Consider the following 23,358-nt stretch of genomic DNA (forward strand, 5'->3'; position numbering starts at 1 on the left):
GCTTCCTTCGAAAGTACAAGATCTGGCATCAGCCCAGCTGGTGTGGCTCAATGGTTGAGCATCAACCTATGAACCAGGAGGTCACAATTTGAATCCTGGTCAGGGCACATGCCCAGGTTGCCGGCTCAACCCCCAGTAGGGGGCATGCAGGAGGCAGCCTATCAATGATTCTCTCACATGAGCATGAACTTGAATCCTGTGCTCAGTCACCAGGTATCCGTTTGGAAGAACAAGGGTGTGCTTGTTAATTTTTCTTTTTTTTTTAATCATTACAAAAAGAGGAATAAAACTGAAAAATCTTCTAGAGTTTCTCAGATATTGTTTTTGAGAAATGCTATTGTGCTCCTATCAGGAGAACCACCAAAATGCTTTAAGCTGATAAATCAGATGAATGTTCTAGAAAGATTTCTCTAAGAGTGGGCCTGGAGGGCAGGGCTGGAGGAGAAGAGCTGGAGGCAGGAGGGCATTTAGGGGGACCCGCCAGAGCAGGAGCAGGGCAGTGATGATTCCTAGCTTTACAGGGCTACGAAGAGAGAATTTTATGGACTTGTGTTAACAGAATACTTTTTTTTTTTTCCTTTCCCAAACTGACAGTGCGAGGCAGGGAACTACTCTAGGAATTAGCAAGCCATCTCAGGAAGCTATTTCAGGATAGATAAGTGAGACCTAACACTTTAAAGCCTCAAAACTGCTTTTGCAAGTATTGGACATTTTAAAAAGTTATTCACATGTACGTATGTGAGAAACCCTAGTGAATACCAACAAAAGTTAAAATGGGCTTCTCTGTCAAACCACGCTATTTTTCTTGTCCCATTATTTCCAGTGTCATATCATCAAGCTACCCACCAGAATTCCTGGTGAGAAATGGTACTGCTCCTTCCAGAGCAAAAAACATAAAAATCAAATTGTAGCTACACTGATATATTAATGTAATGTGAAAGCATTACCAAAAGTTTTTTGGAACCACAAAAAAACTAAATATTCTAGAAAAATAAATATTTTAAAAATTTAAACTGATGTTATATGCTAAATGTTCTGAATTTCTTATCTTTGTTGACAAGAATGATAGATGAGGAGCGGGGGACAATGTAAAGTCAAGACAGTACTAGAAGTTATAACTGTTTCTCAAAATACATTCCTCAGCTGATTAACCATTATCTAACACTCGGCCTGGCCTGTGGGATCTGGCCAAAACTGGCTCTCCGACATCCCCTGAGGGGTCCTGGATTGGGAGAGGGTGCAGGCCAGGCCGAGGGACCACACCAGTGCATGATTGGGGCCGGAGAGGGATGTGGGAGGTTGGCCAGCCAGAGAGGGACGACAGGAGGGCTCCAGGGCATGTCCAGCCCATCTTGCTCAGTCCCGATCGGCTGGATCCCAGCAGCAAACTAGCCTACTGGTTGGAGAGTCTGCCCCCTGGTGACCAGTGCACGTCATAGCAAGTGGTTGAGCGGCCTTAGCATATCATTAGCATATTAAGCTTTGATTGGTTGAACGGATGACCAGATGATCAGACACTTACCATACTAAGCTTTTATTATATAGGATGTTCCTTTCCGTTCCACCTCTACAAAATGCAAATTTGTTCTCCCCTCAAAAATTATTGATCTGAAGAAAAACAAAATACTGATCTAAAATTAAGACTTTAGTTTTCTGATACATTAAGCATAAAGCAAGGAAGTAAAAAGAAGGTGCTGTTTTATCTTCTCAAAGAGAATGGACAATATTTTAAGTGACAATCAATGCTAACATTTTGTATTCTTAAGGAAAACAAATTTGAAGGGCATCAGAAATAATGTCCCCAGGCTTCAAGCCTCTACTCCTGACTGTATTTGAGGAGCTCTCAAAGGCCTTCCTTCAGAGCAGAGAGAATGCCTCCCCTCATGGCTGGCAATGAAGGGCTGGCCTCCCTGCATTTAGGTAATTCATTCAACTAGTTCAAGATTTTATGAGAAATAGTTTTTGTTTCTTTTCTTTTCAGATGTTACTTCTTTATGGAAATCAATAAGCTCTATCACTGCTGAGATGAACCAGAACATTTACAATGCTATTATTGCTTTATTTGTTTTTATTATTGATTGGTTTTAGTAAGTATTCTCAGGAGTTTCATGACAGTGGTGAAGTATTAATACTGGATTAAAATTACTCTGAAATGCTTAGGTGAAACAATAAAAGGATTAGCTCCAGTAGAAGAATAGAGTCACCTTGAACTCTACCTTTCAGCCCATCTCTTAGCAAGTTAAAATTGTATCTTCTGTGTGGGGCAGGGGTGTGAACTAAATACAGCTCTTTATAGCTTTGTCTTTTCAACTTCAATGAGAAGTTCTAGCTACCAAGTACTTCCAAGTAAACGAATTCATGAATCAAGACAGCTGGGTGGTCGGCCGGTATAGCTCAGTGGTTGAGCATTGACCTATGAACCAGGAGGTCACGGTTCAATTCCCGGTCAGGGCACCTGCCCAGACTGCAGGCACGATCCACAGTGTTGGGCATGCAGGAAGCAGCCGATCAATGATTCTCTTTCATCATTGATGTTTATATCTCTCTCTTCCTCTCCCTTCCTCTCTGAAATCAATAAAAATATATTAAAAATTAAAATTAAAAATAAGACAGCTGGATGAAGTGATAAACCCAATAAGTCTAGTTATATAGATCACTTCATAAGTTATATAAATGTCTAATCACTGTTATACAGCTGAAACTAGTATAATATTATATGTCAACTATAATTAAAATTTTAAAAAGTTTTTTAATTTAAAAAAAGAGAGTTGGATGAATATAGATGGATAATTACCATCTAAGGGGAGGAATGATACGACATTTAACTTTCACAGCATAAAATAGAACAGAAGTATATTTTAATGCCTTTTACTGATTATCTTATTATGCATAAAAACATGCTCAATATAATAAATGCAAAAAAGTAAGGAGAACAAAATAAAACTCTCCTGTAATCACACCATTCAGAGACAACCACAGTTGACATTTGGGTGTTTAAATGTTCACACTTGCTATGCATGTATATGATCACATACATACATTTTTCCAAGTAAGAATCATATGATGATTCCTTTTTTTTTGTTTTTCATTTAATAATGTTTAGTGTAAACAACTCTCCATGTCAATAAATATTTTCCTATTATTTCATTTTAATGTGTGGATAATATTACACTAAATATTTACAATGATTTACTTATTCAATTTTGGGTTATTTCCTACCTCATGTCACAGATAGAACTGCAAGATCATAGTTTCATTTAAACTCTGCATCTTTAATTATTTCACTAGAATAAATTTTTAGATATGGCATACTTTAGCTATTTTTCAATAGCAAGGAAAGAGTAATCCCTATGAAATAACCATCACAGGCATCAAGGTAATAACACACAAATCTAAAAATTGAGACATTCTGTACATTGGTACTATAGCACAGGTATTAAAGCCACATGTCCCATGAAAGAAAAATGATATCATTTAAGGAAAAGGGAGTTTATCTATCTTTAGAAAAGCTTTGGGCACTTACCCTTGTATTTCAAAAAGTCATTGCCATTAATAAGAAAAGGGACTAACCCAAAGGCTAAACATTTTAAATGAAGGATCAGTTTCTCTAAAAAATAACACTCCTGTGAAGCTGCAAAGTAATCCTGGCTTTTTAATCCTCCTGATCATAATCTAATACTGAATGTTAGCATTTTATAGAATTGTATAATATTGGATTATTTAGTACCTATTTCTATTTTTATATTAGGAAACAGATAAACCATTAATGGAGATACTTTGTGAAGTTAGAACATATCATTTGAATACTCTTGTTTTCCTTAAAAACACAGCAGGCTCAAAAATGTATTAAGCCATAACATTAATTGTAATAATATAATTTTGGGAAAATAAAGGAGTTGCTTTTGCTGCTTTTACTTTTTACTTTACTATATAATAATAAGGCTAATGTGCAAATTGTCCCCTCAAGAGTTCGATGACCGGGAGTTCGACCGCTCGCTATGACATGCGCTGACCACCAGGGGGGAGGGAGTGAAGGAAGGCCCCAGCCAGCAGCTGGCAGCCAGCAGGGAGGAAGGCCCTGGCCGGCAGCTAGCAGCCAAGGGAAGGAAGGCCCCAATCGCCCCTGATCGCCGGCCAGGTCTAGGGACCCTATCTGTGCACGAATTTCGTGCACCAGGCCTCTAGTTTTATTATAAAAACAGCCAATGTTCAATGAGAGGAAGAATATCCAAACAATATGAAAGGATGCAAAGAGAGAATAATACATCACTGGCTTCCTAGTGACAAAACCCAGAGGTAACCAATGCTAATACAAAAATGCCCCCTGTATCTTACTAGAAACTTTCCATGCTTATGAAAGTATACAACTTGTATACCGCTTAGCTTTAAACACAAATAAAATTAACAAACTCACTCTTCATAACATGTTTTTTTGGTATGTGTTTTTCACAACTTGTTTTTCAACTTACAATATAGTATAGCCATTTTCCCTGTAAGTACTTATAAATTGTTTTTCAATAACTGAATGTACCTAATTTATTAATCCAGGCACCCATTTTTTTGCTATTCCAGCTTTGAAATCCTCTAAATACAGGGAAAGTTATATATATATATATATATATATATATATATATATATATATATATATATATATATAACACTCCATGGACCAGAAATGTAGCAGGTAGTCAAGCCCTCACAGCCTCTGTCTCGCTGGGCTCTGGGACTAGAAACAGGCAAAGGAATCCAAGATTTCTGTTCCTAAAGGGTAAGAGGAATAGAGGTCTCCCAGGAAGGAAAGGTAAAGATGCCAGATTAGCACTTGAATGCAAGGATTGAAGAAAGGCTCTGGCTCTTGTGAAAGGATCCTCCTACCCACTGTGAACTGTGCACTATCAGCTGGGACGTGCCCAGGAGGCAGGGAGACAGACCGCCGGGGAGCAGCACCTGGACCACCAGCTGGTCAGCAGGATGCCCGATAGCAACACAGGAGCAGGAGCCTCACCTCGGTTTTGGGAAAGTCTCTGATGGGACTGGATGGTGGTGGCAACTCTATCTACAGAGGTGAAGGTCTGGAAGCAGAAAGTGATGCTCATTGTTTTAATACAAAAGAATGAAAGGATGAGGAAAAAGTAAGGTAAAAAAGATAATAAATAAATAAATAAATAAATAAATAAATAAATAAATAAATGCATGTGGAATCAGATAAATGAAAATTGATCAAATTCACCTGTTAAAAGGTGGATTCTCTCTATTCGGCATAAACAATCCAGGTATATGCAGTATACCATAACATACTAAAACAATAGATGTAGAAAAGTTGAAAATAATTATGACACAAACCCCGTTTGATGTTACAAATATTTCCCACTATCACATGTTTGTTATAATTCTGCCATAGATAAAGTTTAATATTTACGAAATCAAATTTAGCAGGATTTTCCAAAAGAAAAATGGCTTTATTGGTGTCTTGCTTAAAAGCATCTTTCCTACTCCATTTTAAAAAAATTTTTCATATACTTTCTTATAATAGTTTTACAGTATTTTATTAAATCCTTGATCCACATGAATTATGATAAGCAGAATGTGTGTGGGGGTGTGTGTGTTTGTGTGTGTGTGTGTGTGTGTGTGTGTGTGTGTGTGTATTTGGGAAAGTGGATACTCCAGCATCACTTATTAATAACTAGTAATGACAGACCTGAAATGTTGTCTTTACCATATTCTAAATTATATGTATTTAGATCAATTTTAGAATCTTACTTTTGTAAGATCTCCCTATTCCTTTAAAAAAAACTATTTTAATTAAACTAGCTTTAGAAGACACTTTAATATCTGATCTCTATCTCCTTAATCTTTATTCCTTTCAAAATTAATCTAGTAAGTCTCATAGGCTTATTTTTCCAGATAAACTTTAGCACAAGTTTCTCTACTCCTGCCAAAGAAAATCACTATATTAATTAAAATTACATTAAATCTCCACATTAACTTTAGTAGAAACTTGCAATCTAGTCTAATTAGCAGTGTCCAGCAAACTTTCACCAGCTGTGATTCTACTTCTGAAATAAGAATTTCTCTTCCCTCGTGGTGGGAGAAGGTACAAATGGTGAAGGGGTAGAAACCTGTATGCACTATTTTCCAAGGCTCTCCCTTTTCTGCATTTTGTCTGCAATGCACACACCTCCTGCTTTTTGTAAATCTTTACTTATGCAAACGAGTTTTATTACATTCCTTCATTTGTGTCTGAGAAACCTGGGGTTCTCTGTAAGGTTAAGATACCAGCAGGCGTGGCTCATAGGTTTGAGTGTGAACCTATGAACCAGAAGGTCACGGTTTGATTCCAGGTCAGGGCACATGCCTAGGATTGTGGGCTCTATCCCCAGTGTGGGGCATGCAAGAGGCAGCCGATCAATGATTCTCTCTTATCATTGATGATTCTCTCTGTTTTCCACACCCTTCCTCTCCAAAATCAATTACAAAAAAAAATTTTTTTTTAAAAAGACACCTGTGGAAAGTCATGGTGCTAGTAAAGGATGAAGTCAAAATTTGATCCCAATTCATTCTAAGTTTTTACAACCTGAGTCCTTAATCACTGTGCTGTACTGCCTTAAACTTGAAGGAACTGTAGTGAGAATTCTAGAATTGCTAGCTGGATCTACTCATAAACTAAAAGTACACATACATTTTTAAACAAGAGACCGATAATTACTGTTTTCCTCTCGCGAAAAGCAGTCTTCCCTGGAATTTGAATAGAAACCATAAAGGTTACATTTATAAATCAGATTTTAAACCAAAACTGTACTAGGTGATTCCTGATACATAAGTAAAGTCACATTGAAGAACATGAAGAACTGAATAAAAACAACTTGAAGAATGCTGAAAGAGTGAATATATTTATCAACTTCCCTTCATTCCAGCTCTCTTTGGGGACAAAGTGCCCACAACTGGGCTTCCAGGAACTGGACACAGAGGTGTTAAACAGTGAAACAATTTCTAATGACCCCTAGAGACCTATAGGAGAACGTGAGAACTGTGCAAACTATGTTTATAACATAATATTCCCAAATGAAAATTGATTCCCAAAAAACGCAGATGGTAAGAATGCAAATAAATGTTCATTATGAAGACTTCATGACTTTTTCCTCTTCCTTGTACTCTGTTTATCCATTACCCAAATTGCACTGGGGCATAGTATTTTATCAAAAAGCTTGTACAAACATTTTTATACAAGCCCTTAAATATCTAGTGTTCCCCCAAAACTTTGATGTCCTGAAAAATCTAATTATTACTGGTAACTTTAAAAGATCACAGTAATTTATTTTTGTCAAATGTGACTAAAGATTAATGGATACAATCAGGAATAATTTGGTAAAAACATATCAAATGCAGAGAAAGCAAAATTTGTTGTTAAGTGAAGCATCAAATATAATAAAAGAGCAAATTCCATGAATGAACAGCAACAATGCACAATTCATTAACCAAATGCCCATGACTATTTCACACTTCAGAGGGCCACTGATATGATCAGGAATGGTAGTAAAAGGATAAATATAGATTAAGTTCAGCATCTCTATACATTATAATTATAAAGGCTACCCCCAGAGAGCTACCAGCATAAAAAAAGAAATACAAACTAAGGTTCATCCATCCCCTTTATAAATCACAATTCCACATATATCAAATAACACATTCAGTCAATTACTGTAAATGACAGCAGTCAATATGCCAAGATATATTAAAAGTACAGCACTTTCTTGGCTGTTACTAACTATAAAAATTAAAAGTCTGGTCAACATTCAGACTCTGGGAACCCTTATCTCTCCAAAATTATCACTATCCACAATCACCTATTCATTAACTGGTTGATGTCCTGATCACTACCGACTGTCCTCCACTGCCCAAAGGAAAAAATGTATTTGTTCAGCAAATATTAATAAATTATAACTCCTTAAGGGCAAAGCCACATCTTATTCTGTATTCTCAGAGCTGATTCAGTACTTGGCTCACATCAAAAATAATGTGTATTGTATATATGTAAAGACTGACTAAATATACTAATATTTGAAAGAAACACTGCAAAACAGTAACTACAGTATGATCTTGTATTTTTATAAATATACTAGAGGCCCAGCGCTCAATTGAAATCGCGCAAGGAGGCGCCCGCCTCCCACCATACGAGGAGGCACCCCGCGGGGGGCCAGGACCCGCACCTGACTCGCAGCATCCCCCAGCCCCCCTGCCTGTGTCCACTCTGGGGCCTCCCAAACCACCATGCTGGCTCGGGCAGGCCCCCCTGTCTCTGTCTTCGTCTCCACTCCGGGCCTCACCTGCACACGCAACCTCCTGCTGTCCGGTCATGAACTGTTACAGAGTCTAGGCCTAATTTGCATATTACCTCTTTATATATATAGATATAGGTATGTAGCCTTGGCTGGTGTGGCTTAGTGGGTTGAGCATCATCCTGTGCACCAAAGGGTCACTGGTACAATTCCCAGTTGGGGCACATGCCCAGGGTTGCGGGCTCGATCCTCAGTAGGGGGTGTGCAGGAGGCAGCCAATCAATGACTCTCATCATTGATGTTTCTATCTCTCTCCCTTCCTCTCTCTAAAATTAATAAAAACATATTTTTAAAAGGATATATGTATAAAATGCACAAAAGTAAGCATAGATAAGATTTTTCAAAAGGAGAAAAGGAATAAAAGGCATTTAATAGTGGTTGGCTTATAATTATTTCATTCACAGTCCTTTAACAACCCTAACTCTTTGAGGGAAGCTGGCTTTCCAACTCCCCTTGCCTTCCCCTGTCAGTCCTAGGTCTCCATTTAAGCAATTCCCTCTGCCCTCATAGACTCTTTTCTCATTTTCTCCTCCTATCATTAACACCCAGTCATTTATCAATTCTGGATTATACCAAATTATATAATGTTTCTGCCTCCACTCTGAGCAATACTGGACAGACATGGGAACAGATACACACACACACACACACACACACACACACACACACACACACACACACAAATATCCTGGGTAGATAACAAATTTACATTTACTAATCTCAGCAACGTAACCTACCCCCATCACATCCTCCATAAGGTAGTTCTAAACCTTTTGTACACAGAAGTCCAGTATCCTACCTACAAATAGAACCACTCTTAATAGCCACACAATCTCCTCTTTTATATCTTAGAATCTTTGCCCTTTGTTTCTGTTCCGAGAAATGCCTCTTACCTCCCTTACACTATACTATCAAGTGACCTCCTTTCTATTATGTGTCTGGATCTCTTAAAAGTGCATGCCCATGCCTGCTCCTTCCTTGCCGCCTATCCATTCCTCTTCACCAATCCTTGTGCTCTTCAGGATCTCAAAGCCAAGTCCAGAGTACTCTCCCTGGAGCACAAGGACCCGTTTTGTCTGTCCATCCTTTTCTCATTCTCCCCTCCACAGCCTGGGTACTCTGAATTGAAGCACGTGCTGTCTCCCTCATGCACTGCCTCCATGCCGTCCCTTCTGCATGTTCCTTCAGACTGGAACACTTTCAGCCAGCAATGTCTGCCTATTAAAATTCTAACTATGCTGCCCTAGCTGGTTTGGTGCAGTGGATAGAGCATTGGCCTACAGACTGAAGGGTCCCAGATTCGATTCCAGTCAATGGTACATGCCCAGGTTGCAGGCTCGATCCCCAGTAGGGGGCATGCAGGAGACAGCCTATCAATGATTCTCTCTCATCATTGATGTTTCTCTTTCCTGCTCCCTTCCTCTCTGTAATCAATAAAAATATAAAAATTATATCTATGCTAAGGAGCAGCTTTCTTTCTCTCAACCATTCTTTTTAGCTATGACCACCCTCACCTTTACACATCCATAATGCCTCCAAACATTTTGAAAGACACATAGTCTCTATAATGTAATCCAGTCTATACACACATTAAAGAACGGTGAGCACCGTAAAGGCACCAACCATAACAATCATCTTTATAGTCTCATGTAGTGCCTTACATATTGCCATGCATACAACAGGTACTCAGAAAATATTTGTGGAACTAATAAAAAGAATTACTATACATTTCAGTACATAGCATGTACTGAATATCTTTTTTCTGAACCCTACTGGAGAAATGATCCCTTCTGACATAGAAAACTGTCACCTGGTAAATTCTAACTACTGGGATGGTCCCAGGACAGGTTGGGGTAGTCCCAGACAAGGCCTCTCATTATTTCTGGAATGTGTCCTCTCTTTCCACTCTCCTTCCCAGGCCTCCAGGGGAAAGAGTTGAGTTCAAATACCTTAAGACAACTATAAATATTCTTTCCATCTGCTTTAGCATGCCCAAGGATAATCTGGCTCAAATTACAAACCATGGAGACAGGAAATTATATGAAAATGGGGGTCTGTGGCAACAGAATAGATTCCAGGCCCTATATTTTGTATTTACCATTATTTAGAAATGACAGAAAGGACCTAGCTAGCAAATCTATAAAGATTAAAATTTAAGTATAGGTCCTGTGCAAGCACAGTAAATCTAGGGCACTGTTTTGCTTGTTTGTGTACCTAAATATTTTCTTTTTTAATATACTTTTTATTAATTTCAGAGAGGAAGGGAGAGGGAGAGATAGAAACATCAATAATGAGAGAGAATCATCTATCAGCTGCCTCCTGCACACCCCTGACTGGGGATTGAGCCTGCAACCTAGGCATGTGTCCTGAGGGAATCGACCCATGACCTCCTGGTTCATAGGTCGATGCTCAACCACTGAGCCACACCAAATGGACCCTAAATCTTAAATTTAATTCATTTCTGTAAGAGTAAATTCTACCAAGTATGTAAGGTAACAAAATCTAGGATGGCTGTGGAGTAACTTAATCTGAGAAAATCCTTTTATGTAATAAACTAGAGGCCCAGTGCATGAAAATTCATGCACTGGAGCGGGGATCCCTCAGCCCAGCCTGGCCCCTCTCACAGTCCAGGAGCCCTCAGGGGCGGGAGGTGACCTGGTGATCAGGGGAAGGCAATGCCCCATCACACCTCTGCTGCTGCCATTGCCGGCAGCGCAAGCCTTGGCTGGCCCTGGTTACCTGAGCCTCGGGCGGCCCTGGGTGGCTGGGCAGCCACCATCTGAGGCTTGCCTGCACCTCGGGCCCACCCTGGGCGGCTGGGCGGCTGACATCTGAGGCTTGCCTGTGCCTCGGGCTGGCCCTGAGCGGCTGAGGGCAGGTCCAGCCACACTGTGTGCCTGCCACACTCCCCCCACCCCCCGAACCCTGGCAGGGCTGAGGGGACTGGGTGCCGCCATGTTTGTGATTGTGTGATGGTCAATTTGCATATTCCCTCTTTATTAGATAGGATTATTATCATTAAGCATGAAACTGCAAATAAATAGTGAACCTTAGGTAGTACCTAAAATATCCAGAATCAAAATTCCTTGTAGCAGTACTCTGCCCCCAATTCAATACTTATAAGGACACCAAAAAGCATTATTTCAGCAGGACAATTGGTTCTAAAAGTGTTTTGCCTTCATGTTAATAATGACAGCTATAATACTATCTCTAATATTCTGAGCTTCTACTTTGTGTGACCAGCACTGTTTTCAAGTCATTTTCATGACTACACATTTAATCCTCTCAACATCATCCACAGAAGATATTTTTCCTTACTTGAAAGATGAGGAACCTGAGAGAAATTAACTAATTTGCCGTGTGTGTGTGTGTGTGTGTGTGTGTGTGTGACTCCATATTAATAACCATATATCTTAAGTAACAGCATTGGTGTCCCATACCAAAATGCTTTTCTTTCCATGTCATGTTTCCATTTTTTCTTTTAATTGATTTCAGAGAGGGAGAGATAGAAACATCAATGATGAGAGAGAATCATTGATTGGTTGCCTTCTGCACGCCCCCTACTAGGAATCAAGCCTGCAACTTGAGCACATGCCCTTGGCCAGAATCAAACCTGGGACCCTTCAGTCCGCAGGCCGACGCTCTATCCATTGAGTCAAACCGGCTAGGGACATGTTTCCATTTTTAATGAACTTTCATAATGTCTTTCCTAATGTTGACTAATAGAGTGACTGAGAGAGAATAGGTTAGCAACAATTTATTCTCATACACTGGAGTTTCCCAAACTGCAGTCCGTATTTCACTAGAAGAAATTATTTTAAGAGATATAGGAACAAAAATAATTATTTGAATAGAATAATTCACTTTAATAAATCTTTTCTACTCTTTACTGACATGTGATTTCAGATCATATACAAATATTTCTTATTTCATAGAGGTATATTTACTTTACTATATATTAAAAAAATTTATAAGAACATCAGATCATAAAAATCACAGGAATACAAACTTTCCTTTTTAAATTCATTTTGGTGTAAACAAGTTCTATTTAATCTTAAAACTGCAAGCGCCTACATCAAAAAAATATATGAAGGTGTTTCACAAAGGATGGAAAATTAGTAAATGCAACAGAAACGTGGCTAGCAGCATAGAGGCCGACTGTGTGTTTGTACTGGGGAAGAAAGGTGGAAACTTTCTTTATCTGTGTCATATCCATCCACACCAGGACTTACCTCTGGTAACAGCATCCAGTGCACAGCCACACCCTGTCGCTCCTCCTCCAATGACAAGGACATCGAATTCAGACGTGTTTTTCAAAGTCAGTATCTGAGCTTCTCGGGAAGGAGGATCCTTGTTCACAGGTTCTGAAATGCACTCGGCTGCTTGAACATAGGCCAGGCTCATCTGATGTAAAAGGAGACCATTTTCAGTTGTTCGTCTGGAATGCTCACTTAATAAATTTTACAACATACTAAAAGAGATTTGCAAGGAGATAAGGAATACCAGAGCTAGACCACAGTCTATAGTCCACATGGAGTTATACGACCAACTGTCTTGGGAAGAAAAAAGTCCTTAAAATCTAGGTGGGTTTTTTTTCCCCCATGAATGACAACTACTGAGCCATGGAACATTTGGTTTCAGATTCAACCTCTCAACTGCTTGATTTGGTTTCATATACAGACAAGTTTAATTATTCCCCACACCATACAGCAATTCCCAAATACCTTGTCTAAGACAGTATATAGAGAACATAAGGATATGTTTTTATCCGGTAGCAACAATTCACTCAAATAACATTTAAAAGTTTTGAAAGGAGGAGGTTTTCAAAAGCACTTTACGACTTTCTACAATTTCTTAAAAGTATGTGCTCTTCATTCCTTAATTCCCCTGATAAAAATATATTCTGGAGTTTGAGGGTCTATAAGTTTAAAAAGAATCTGTTTAACACAAGTTTAAATAATCAGCTACGGCCAATGGGAATGATATTTTTCAAAGATTATAGTCAGAGCTTTGCCCATTAAATGTTTTACTATAAAATTACAAATTTTATACATTTAATATACACTGTTTTGATTTTTGAAAGCTCTAACAATAATATAATTAAATCCAGCCATAGTCCCCCTAAAGAATAATGACCTTCTCTCATTAGAATGTAACTTATCATCCTAAGTCCAAAATGATGGCTGGTCTTTAAAAAAAAAAAAATAGCTGTCAGAAGTCAGAAACAAAAGACTAGAAAAATAGATAAGTATCTCGTTTTTCCCCCAAAATGCTAACATGAGGTTCATTCACTATAATGAACAGTGCTGGCTAACGTGGCTCTGAGAAATCATTACCCACAGACATATCACTTCTGTATTCTTTTCTTTAAATCACAGCATCTGGACCAGCCATAATGCAATGTTTTTCCCAATTCTGCTGCAGGGGCCCCGTATGATGCTCTGAACCACAGGCCACAGCTTGCTCAAGAAAAGGTGATCTATGGCTGACCAAGAGATTGTTCTAAGTGATTTTTATTCACTTAAAGTAAACCAAATTCCTCCTTGCGGTCAGATTTAATTATAATCAGGCCAATTGGATTTCTATAAAAGCCATCAAGTACACTGAAAGAAATCTAGAGTTGGGTCAGCAGTTCCTAGTTTAGGTCTTAGCACTCTTGTTTACTAGTAATGTGACTTTTGACCCATTAACTCTCTGGACCTTGGTTTCTTCACCTGTAGAATAGGATAATATCCTGTGATCTCTCTCTCTTCCTCTCTGAGTTAACCTCCGTCTGAATGGTACAGTAACATGAAAGTAATTGGTCAACTATAAAGTATCACCACCAAAGAGTTGTTGTTGTTCGATTCCTTAGTAGTATATAAAAGGGAACTTTCAAAACATATTTTATTAAGTATCATAAAAACAAAAGTTTATACTCAGGTACCATAATTTTTCAGGGTATTAATTCTGATGCCAAGCCACAAAATCATATTCTCCTTCATATAACTTATCCTAATTATCTGCTAAAAACCATTTCCCTGTGTTCACATTTACATACATTTAAGATAACAAACTAAATAAATGTAACTGCTAAGTACTAAAATCACTTTCAGTCATGGTCTATACCTTCCATCATTTAATAAGGAAAAAATATTTACTTACACACACACACACACACACACACACATACACACAACACACACACACACACACACACACACACACACACACAGCACTGAACTATGGCCATTCAGATGAGGAAGTCTTTCATTTGAGGATTTCAAATGGGCCATGAGACTGACAAGTGACTAAACTGTCAGTGCATTTTCACACAGCAAAAGAATTTTCCTGACATTTTCTGTTTGGTAAGTTTTCTAGAAATACTTGAAAAATAATTTAAGAAATACTTGAAAAACAAATTCAAGTTCTAATGCAGTATATCTTGATATATGTCATTAGAATTTGGTAATGCTAAAAGCCCCATATTTTTCTCTGTTCACAGGTCATAACTATGAATATTAAATTCAACTGAACTTCTTCCCCAAGATTACTAGATCTGATCGATGGGTATCCCTCATGCCTTGTGGGTATGTCATTCCATTGACTACACTGATTCTCCTGTCATCATCCCCTGCTCATCCTTCTCACCAGCACGCTCTAATTTGTCTCATCTTAACAATCAAAAACATCTCTTAACACACATTTCTAGTAATCAACCTGAAAGTTCTTAAAAGCCCTGTATGCCCTTGCTTTTTCTACTACCTCACATCCTACCCACTCCTCAATTCATTCTAGTATAATTTTTACATATATACTAGCACCACCGCCATTACCAGCAAAACTGGCTAATGTCCACTATAGTTCTACTAGTAAATTTTATGAGCACATTCCATCCCTGATTTACTTGTCATCTCAGCACACACATAACTCTTCACTCACCTTGGCATCTGGGATACAATCTTATAAATTCAAATTCCCTCTCATTCTCTCTCTCTCTCTCTCTTGCTCTCTCTCTGGGATACAATCTTATAAATTCAAATTCTCTCTCTCTCTCTCCTCTCTCTCTCTCTCTCTCTCTCTCTCTCTCTCTCTCTCTCTCTCTCTCCTTTTAACAGCTCTCTCCTACTTTCCTTAGTATATCCCTCTACCTAACATTAAACACTGAGGTTCCTCTTGGATCTGCCCCCGTCACTAGTCTCAGATCACTAAAAACTCTCTAGAGAATCTCTTCAACCTCCATATTGTCAGATATCTTTTATACCACAGACTTCCAATTTTGTTCCCCTATTCCAGAGCCAGATATCAAACTACCTACTTGGTACCTCCATTTAGACATCTCGCATATATTTCAAAATTGAACTGATGACTTTATCTTCCCATACTTTTTTTCCCTGTCAATGTTCCTCATCTCGGTGAAGGTACCATTATACATGTAGTTGGGTGTATCACTCTCTCAAGTCCCATATTTGATGAATCACTGAGTTCTACCAACTCCACCTCCTAAAAATTCTCACATCTAATCACTTAATCTTCACTGCCATCTTTCTAGTCAAGGTGTCTTCTCTTTCCCCTATATTAATATGATATCCTCCTACAGATCTTCACACATTTGCCATGCCTCCTTCCAAGCCATTCTCTACACTTCACCTGAGGTAATAATTTTTAAACCCAACTAATATTGTTTCCAAGTGTAAAACCCTTCAAGAGCTTCCAACTTAATTTAAGTTAAGGGTAAATATCTTTACTCTAGTTTCCAAGATTCTTCACAGTCTTTTAGAGTAGACAATACCAGTGCCGGTGAGGATACAACACAGTTGGAACCCTCTTACATTGCTGGAAGAAACACAAAGTGATACAGACATTTTGGAAAACAGTTTGGGAGTTTTGTATAAAGGGAAACATACACGTACCATACAACCTAGCAATTCTCCTAGGTAATTAGTCAAGAGAAATGAAAACCTATATTAATACAAAAACCTATAGGAATATGTTTACAGTGGCTTTATTTATAATTGCCAAAAATCAGGAAAATCTCAAACATCCCTCAACTGACTAAACAAACTGCCATATATCTAAGCAATGGAGTAATAACTGACAATCTAAAGAACAAACTACTGATAGATACACAATATGAATAAATCTCATATTCATTATGCTAAGTCATGTCAGCAAATTATGGTTTTCCACCCAAATCTGGCTGCCACCTGTATTTTTTGTTTTGGGTGTGTGTTTTTTTAATGTGTTCTTACTGATTTTAGAGAGAGAAGAAGGGAGAGGGGAAGAGAGAGAAACATCAGTGTGAGAAACATCAATCCGTTGCCTCCCATACACACCCTGATCAGAAGCCTAATCCACAACCTGGGTATGTGCCCTGACTGGGAATCGAACTTGCAACCTTTTGGTTCATGGAATGATGCTCAAGCAACTGAGACACTGGCCAGGGCAACTACCACCTGTTTTAATAAATAAATTTTTATTCGAACACGACCACACACAATCATTCATGTATCATCCATGATTGCAATAGTAGAATGAGTATCAACAGAGATATGGCCTGCAAGCCTAAAACATTTACCACCTAGCTCTTTATTGAAAAGTTTGCCAATCCTTGTGCCAAGCGAAAGAAGCTAGACTCAAAAGTGTATATATGGTATGATTCCACTTATATGCTATTCTATAAAGCAAAAATGTATAGGGTCAGAAAATGGATCAGTGATTGCCAGGATTTTGGTGTTAGGGGCAGGAAAGATTGACTACAAAGAGGATAAGAAAGAACTTTTAAGGATAATAGAAATGTTCTGTATCTTGATTGTGGTGGTGGTTATATGGTTCTATGTACTTGTCAAAACTCCCAGAAGTGTATATTATAAAGTGTGAATTTTACTGCATAAAAATTGCACTTCAAGTTATACATTAATAAACTTGACTTAAAAAAAATAAGTAAATGATAGATCCTCCCTTCCCTCAACTGATGGACGGAGTATGACATAACCTGTACCTGCAGCATACACATTCCTGAGCACCTAACCAGGCACCTTATATGGACTGTACATTGAACCACCAATCAGCACCTGCCAAATACCCTAAGCCTCCCCCCCCCATTCCTAAGTCCCTAAGTGCCTAATCGTGTGCCTTATATAAAACCACCAATCAGCGTGTGCCGAGTACCCTAAACCCCACCCCTTCCCATTCCTCCCCTCAAAAGGCGTCTTCACTCCTGCACATGTGCTCTTTCTCCCTTTGGAAGGTAGCCCAGCAGGGTTCCTTCTCCTCTAATAAAGCCTGTAGTCCCAGTCTTCAGCCCTCTCTCTCATCTTTCATTTGGTGTCGAACCTGGGTGAGCCTGGACGATCCTTGGACCTAGCCCCGAGCTTCTGACTCCTGCTCTGGCTCTGCTCGGTGGCATGGTTCTGAGTTGATTGGCCCGCTCAGAACACCTCTCGAACCCTACCATACCAGGACATGTGGGAATCTCATTGCTTCCTTCTAATCGGTAGGCTTCAGGGACTTTCCCCCCCCCCCACCCCCCCCTGGTTCCCTTGACCTGGAAGGGCCTCAGAGTTTTCCCATCTACTCGGCTACACATTCTACGTTCTACAAAAGCCCAGGTACCTGGCCGGGAAAACTCTGCTCTACTCCACGGGAAAGGTCTCGGGGTGATGACCTTGGAACCTTCTCTACAGGTTGGCTGAGGGAAAAGAAGGACGCTTCTTGTTCCTTCCCCAACTTCTCGGTAGCCCTTCCCTCCGGTCATGGGAAACTCTCATCCAAACCCCCTCATAACACACTTTTAGGGTGTCTTCTTGCCAATCTCTCGATCCTTGGTCTTTCTGGCTACATCAAACCAAAGAAGCTCTACCTGGCCACAATCTCTCTGTGGCCCGAAAACGGCACTTTCGATTCCAATATCCTCCGAGATCTAGATAATTTTTGCCACCAGACAAGGAGGCCTCAGAGATTCCTACGAACAGGCTTTCCCCCTCCCCACCCCCCCTCCCACCCTCCCGCTCTTGCCCCTCACTTTACTCTTCATGTTCCACTCATCAGATCCTCCTCGCAAAGTCCTCTTTGCCCTCTCAAACCCCTTTCTCTGTCTTCTGACTCTTTTGACCCAGTGGATCATTTCTCTCCATGTGTCTCACTCCCGCCATCTCCTTACAACCCTGAACCTGTCCCTCCCTGACTAAGCACTCTTTTTCCCAGGTCAATGCTGGACTGCAGGATAACTTCCTCCTCACAGTTCCTGAAGTAGGTTTAACCTCTTTTTTTTCCTTCACACACACCGGTCCCACCCAATGGCCTGCGGGTGGCGATGGCAGCTGAGCCAGAAAAGCAGCTGCTGTGGCTGCGGTGCTTGCACGCCCTTCCCTGCGCAGCCCCTCCTGGCCCCACCCTTGTAGGATGGGGCATTTCTACCTCTGAGAATTCTAACCGCCCTCTTTCCCCTGTGCTCTCCGCCGAATCTCCACTCCCGTGACCGCCAGCAACCTAATTCACAGGTGGCTAGCCATTCCCTTCTCACTTTCTGATCTTCCTGAGAGCCCGAATCCTGAGAACGTGAGCTCCAAAACCTTTCCATCTAACACCCATTCTCAGGCCCAAAGACTGCCTCCCGCAACAGCCTCTTCTATTCCTGGGTCCACTCTACCCCTGAGGGAGGCAGCAGGAACTGAGGGCATAGTCTGAGTCCATGTCCCAATCTCTATGTCCAGCCTCACAGATTGAGAGGCATCTCAGGTTTCTTTTTCCACTGACCCGACCACCTTTACTCCCCGACATATGCCGCAAACTTCAAAAATAGATGCAAACTTCAAAAACAAACCCTTCAAAAAGACCTCATTAACCTGACCTTTAAGGTCTTTAATAATAGAGACAAGGAGACCCAAATCCAAAATCAAAGGTGAGATCAGGCCAAGGCTGAGGCCCAGTAGGGGGCCTTCCAGCTCCTAGCCACCACTCTCAGGAACCCCAAACGAAGTGCCGGTCCTCCAACTGTGGTAAGTCAGGGGCTAAGACTCCTCCGGGCCCATGCTTCAAATGCAGCAAGTAAGGACACTGAGCCAAGTCCTGCTCAAACCCGAGACCCCCGCCTGGGCCCTGCCCAAGGTGCGGAAGGGAAGGCCACCGGAAATCAGACTGTAGTATGGCTCCTCCGGGTCTGGCCTCAGCCAGTCCAGCATGGCCACCCTCTGGATCCAGTTTGGAGCTCCTAGACCTCCTGGGACTGGCCACCGAAGAAGCTGCCCAGGCCCTGACAGGGCCCCACAGACTTACATCACCAGGACAGAGCCTCGGGTAATGACTGTGGTGGCAGATAAGCTGATCTCCTTTTAATTGACACTAGGGCCACTTATTCTGCCCCCTCCGAATTTGCTGGGACCCTTGTTCACTCCTCAGTCTCTATTATGGGGTTTGACGGATCAGTCTCACAGCCATTAGCCACCTCACGTCTACACTGCATCTTACTAAATTCCCCCATTCACTCTTTTCTCATTCTACCTCGGTGCCCGGCCAGGGCTACCATGCATCCCCTCATAAAACCCAGTTGTCCCAAACCACAGTCACCTACCTCAGTTTCACTCTCTCACCCCACAAGACTGAGCCATTCCTTGGACTGTAAACGCCTTATCTCCTTATCTCCTCTATGATCATTATCTCTAGGAAGAATGTGGCGGTTTGGGATTGAAGCCGCTGGAGGCATGGCTAGCCTGGGAACAGGCTTGGGGCCTACTCCCTCCTCCCCCTGCCTTTTCTCCAGCCTCATCTTCCACTGCTCCTTTCCTTCCCTTTCTCTTTTCCCTTGGATAACAGCCCATTCTAATATTCCTTCCCACTTTCACTGCAACACAATCTCAATCACTCATCTATCACCCCTTATTGGTAGCGCCATGGTGACCACCTTCTCAGCTTGGAGTGTGGAACTAGAAAAAGGAATCTCATACCCTTTAGTCCACCTCTTCTCCCTACACCTATCAGCTTGTCTCCATGAGCAGGGATTTTTCTTCCCCTGTGGGGAAAACACATATATCTGTCTCCCCATCAGCTGGACAGGAACCTGTACTCTCGTCTATCTCTCACCCAATGTAGATGCAGCCCCCAATAATCAGTCTTTACCTGTCCCCATAACCCATCATATCTGACACAAAAGAGGAGTCCAGATCATCCCTCTCCTCCTAACCCTCAGCATCACAGCAGGGATTGGTACTGCCATAGGAAGCTTAACCACTGCTCTACCTATTTTGAAACCCTGTCTCAGGACCTACAAGAAACATGTGGATGCCCAGCAAGGGGCAAAACTGGGAAAACAAGAACCTCTCCCCCAGAGTAACCTATTCTCCCCTTTCATATCACTAGTGAGACAACTGAGACCCCTACTCTTTTCCCCCTAAAAATAACATCTAGGTCTCAGTTGCATTTCAGCTCCAGGCCCAGAAAAGCAGCAAAACCAGACAAGTGACGCTGTGGCAGCCTCAGGACCAGCTTTACCTCCAAAGTGACTCAACAGGATCACTCTCAAGACCTCACCAACCAGTTCCTTGGGGAAATCATGCTGCTGTGCCCCTCCCCTCATCCAGCACGGAAAACACTAACTGTTTTTCGCTCACTTACCCCATGACTCCTCCCACTATTAGGCCCACTGGTATCTATACTCTTAATTTTGCTCTTTGGCCCCTGTCTCATGCGTTGTTTCACTAGTTCCTTGCAGAACAGAATGCAGGCATTCACCAACCAGAAGGTGGGAGAGATCTATCTGGCATTGAATTCTGAACCTAACACCAGAATCCTTGAGACCCCGGGTAGACGCCCCTAACAATGCCCCCTCTCACCTGGAAGTAGCTACGGAAGATGGACCTTCACCCCCTGACCTTGCCTGGACTCTCAATTTTTTAAAAAATATTACCAAAAGCCTGGAATGATAGATCCTCCCTTCCCTCAACTGATGGACGGAGTATGACATAACCTGTACCTGCAGCATAGACATTCCTGAGCACGTAACCAGGCACCTTATATGGACTGTACATTGAACCACCAGTCAGCACCTGCCAAATACCCTAAGCCCCCGATTCCTAAGTCCCTAAGTGCCTAATTGTGTGCCTTATATGAAACCACCAATCAGCGAGTGCCGAGTACCCTAAGCCCCACCCCTTCCCATTCCTCCCCTCAAAAGGCGTCTTCACTCCTGCACATGTGCTCTCTTCCTTTGGGAGGCAGCCCGGCAGGGTCCTTCTCCTCTAATAAAGCCTGTGTCCTGGTCTTCGGCCCTCTGTCTCATCTTTCAGTAAATATATATATTATAGTCAATCTGTATCAGGAGCTATTATAAAGATTTTTTTTCCTACTCATTTACTCCTCACAATAACCCTATGAGCTAGGCACTATTATGGTCTCCATTTTACAGAAGGAACAGAGAAGTTAAGCACTCTATATGGTAGAGCTGGGAATTGAACCCACACCGCCTGGCAATGGATACTAAGTTTTATATTGCCATACCATACGGACTCTACACATAATGAGGGGAAAAATAAGGAAACAGACTAAATAGTTATAATAGGATGAGTTATCACCAGTTGCCAAATGCGGAAAGTTTTTTGTTTTGTTTTTTTGGTATGGTTTTGTTGTGGAGGTTTTGCTGAACAGTCCTCCCAAAACAATTTTTTTTTAACTATACGGTGCTATTGAGGATAATTTATTTAATTTCTGCCACTACATTTAAAATAAGATTTTATTTTTGTTTACTTTTTTCATAAAAGCTGGAAAGTGTTGCAACTGAGAAGCTAAGCACCACGTTTATTTTAGAGGCAGTAAACAGCCTAAGGCCCTACTTCTAATTATGACAAGAGAAAGACTCATTTTGGCTTCATATGGCTTTGAGTCACAAAAACACATCTGCACTCTACCTTCCCTAGAATATGTTGATGGAGGGGAAATAAAGAAGAGAAGCAGCAGGAAGGAAACAGCAGTGGTGAATCACAGCATGCCCTGAGAATAGAGGCCTTTGTGCTCCAAATCTCCCCAACCCTCTTCTCACCCTCCTTCTTCCTAAGGCAGTTTGAGTAAATGGGAATCTGGGAGACAGGCTCCCATTACAGGATTGATGCCGAGATTCTGGGAGAAGCCTTGGACAGGCCACCCGTTCTAAATCACCTGAGAGACCAAACTCTCTTCTGTGTCCTGAGAAGATATCTCACCCACTGCCACTCCATCAATAGGTACTGAAGGCCCTCAAAGAATCTACACACTGGAGGACAAAATAAAAAGATAAAAAGGAAATTGTAATATCACTGAACAGCTGGATTTAAGACAGAGAAGAGGCTACCATAGCAACAAGTGGCACCCCTAGTCCAGACCTGAGAAAGTTTCCTGGAAATTACAGCTGAATCGGATCAAGATGGACTAATACATTATCTGGGTGATAATAACAGGGAAGGAAGTAGTATTCAATAGCATGTGCTAAAACCGGAAGTCATACTAGCGAATTAGTCAGCACAGTACTTTCTCAAAAGCGTGAGCTACACTTCCAATATTTAAAACCTGATGTGTTCCACATAAAAACTAGAAAATGTCCATCTGAGATCAACCTGCTGAAAGTGAACAGTAGTAACTCCCTTCGGCAGGACCCCTGCTCTTGTTAGCCCAGCATTCCCATTCACTGGCTTCATGGGACCAGTCTGGCCCTTCCAGGAGCAGAAGTTTGCCAACCCTGACCGAAGACAGGCCCAGTACTACCAGATTCAGAATCTATTTCCTAATTCAGCCATTGATGCCGGGAGAAAGGAAAGCCCAACACACAAAGCAAACTGCCTTTTCCTGGCACAGTTCCAACCACAGCTCCCCAACAAAAAATGCTTATCTTAGAAGAATTAGAAGATCTAATATAGAATATTATTTTCATGTTATTTCTGACTATATTTAATTATTATGGACTATGAGGAAGTAGCTGTTTTATTAATGTGTAAGCAGATTTTTATATACATTTGAAAAAGATAAAATCCTTCCAGCATTCTGATAGAAAATATAAAGCTTTTGTTAAGAGACAAAC

General features: G+C 40.9%; 1 protein-coding gene across 2 annotated transcripts in view; it reads right to left on the bottom strand.

Annotated features, from left to right (window-relative positions):
- Positions 1-23,358, bottom strand: part of GPD2 (glycerol-3-phosphate dehydrogenase 2) — a 143,869-nt gene that overhangs the window by 69,997 nt on the left and 50,514 nt on the right. For both annotated transcript variants that reach the window (XM_079782932.1, XM_079782931.1), the window contains exon 3: positions 12,569-12,740. In XM_079782932.1, coding sequence (XP_079639058.1) covers positions 12,569-12,740 — 172 coding nt within the window. The remainder of the gene's footprint in view (positions 1-12,568; positions 12,741-23,358) is intronic.

The sequence above is a fragment of the Cnephaeus nilssonii genome (genome assembly GCF_951640355.1).
Source record: "Cnephaeus nilssonii genome assembly, chromosome: 10".
Lineage (NCBI taxonomy): Eukaryota > Metazoa > Chordata > Mammalia > Chiroptera > Vespertilionidae > Cnephaeus > Cnephaeus nilssonii.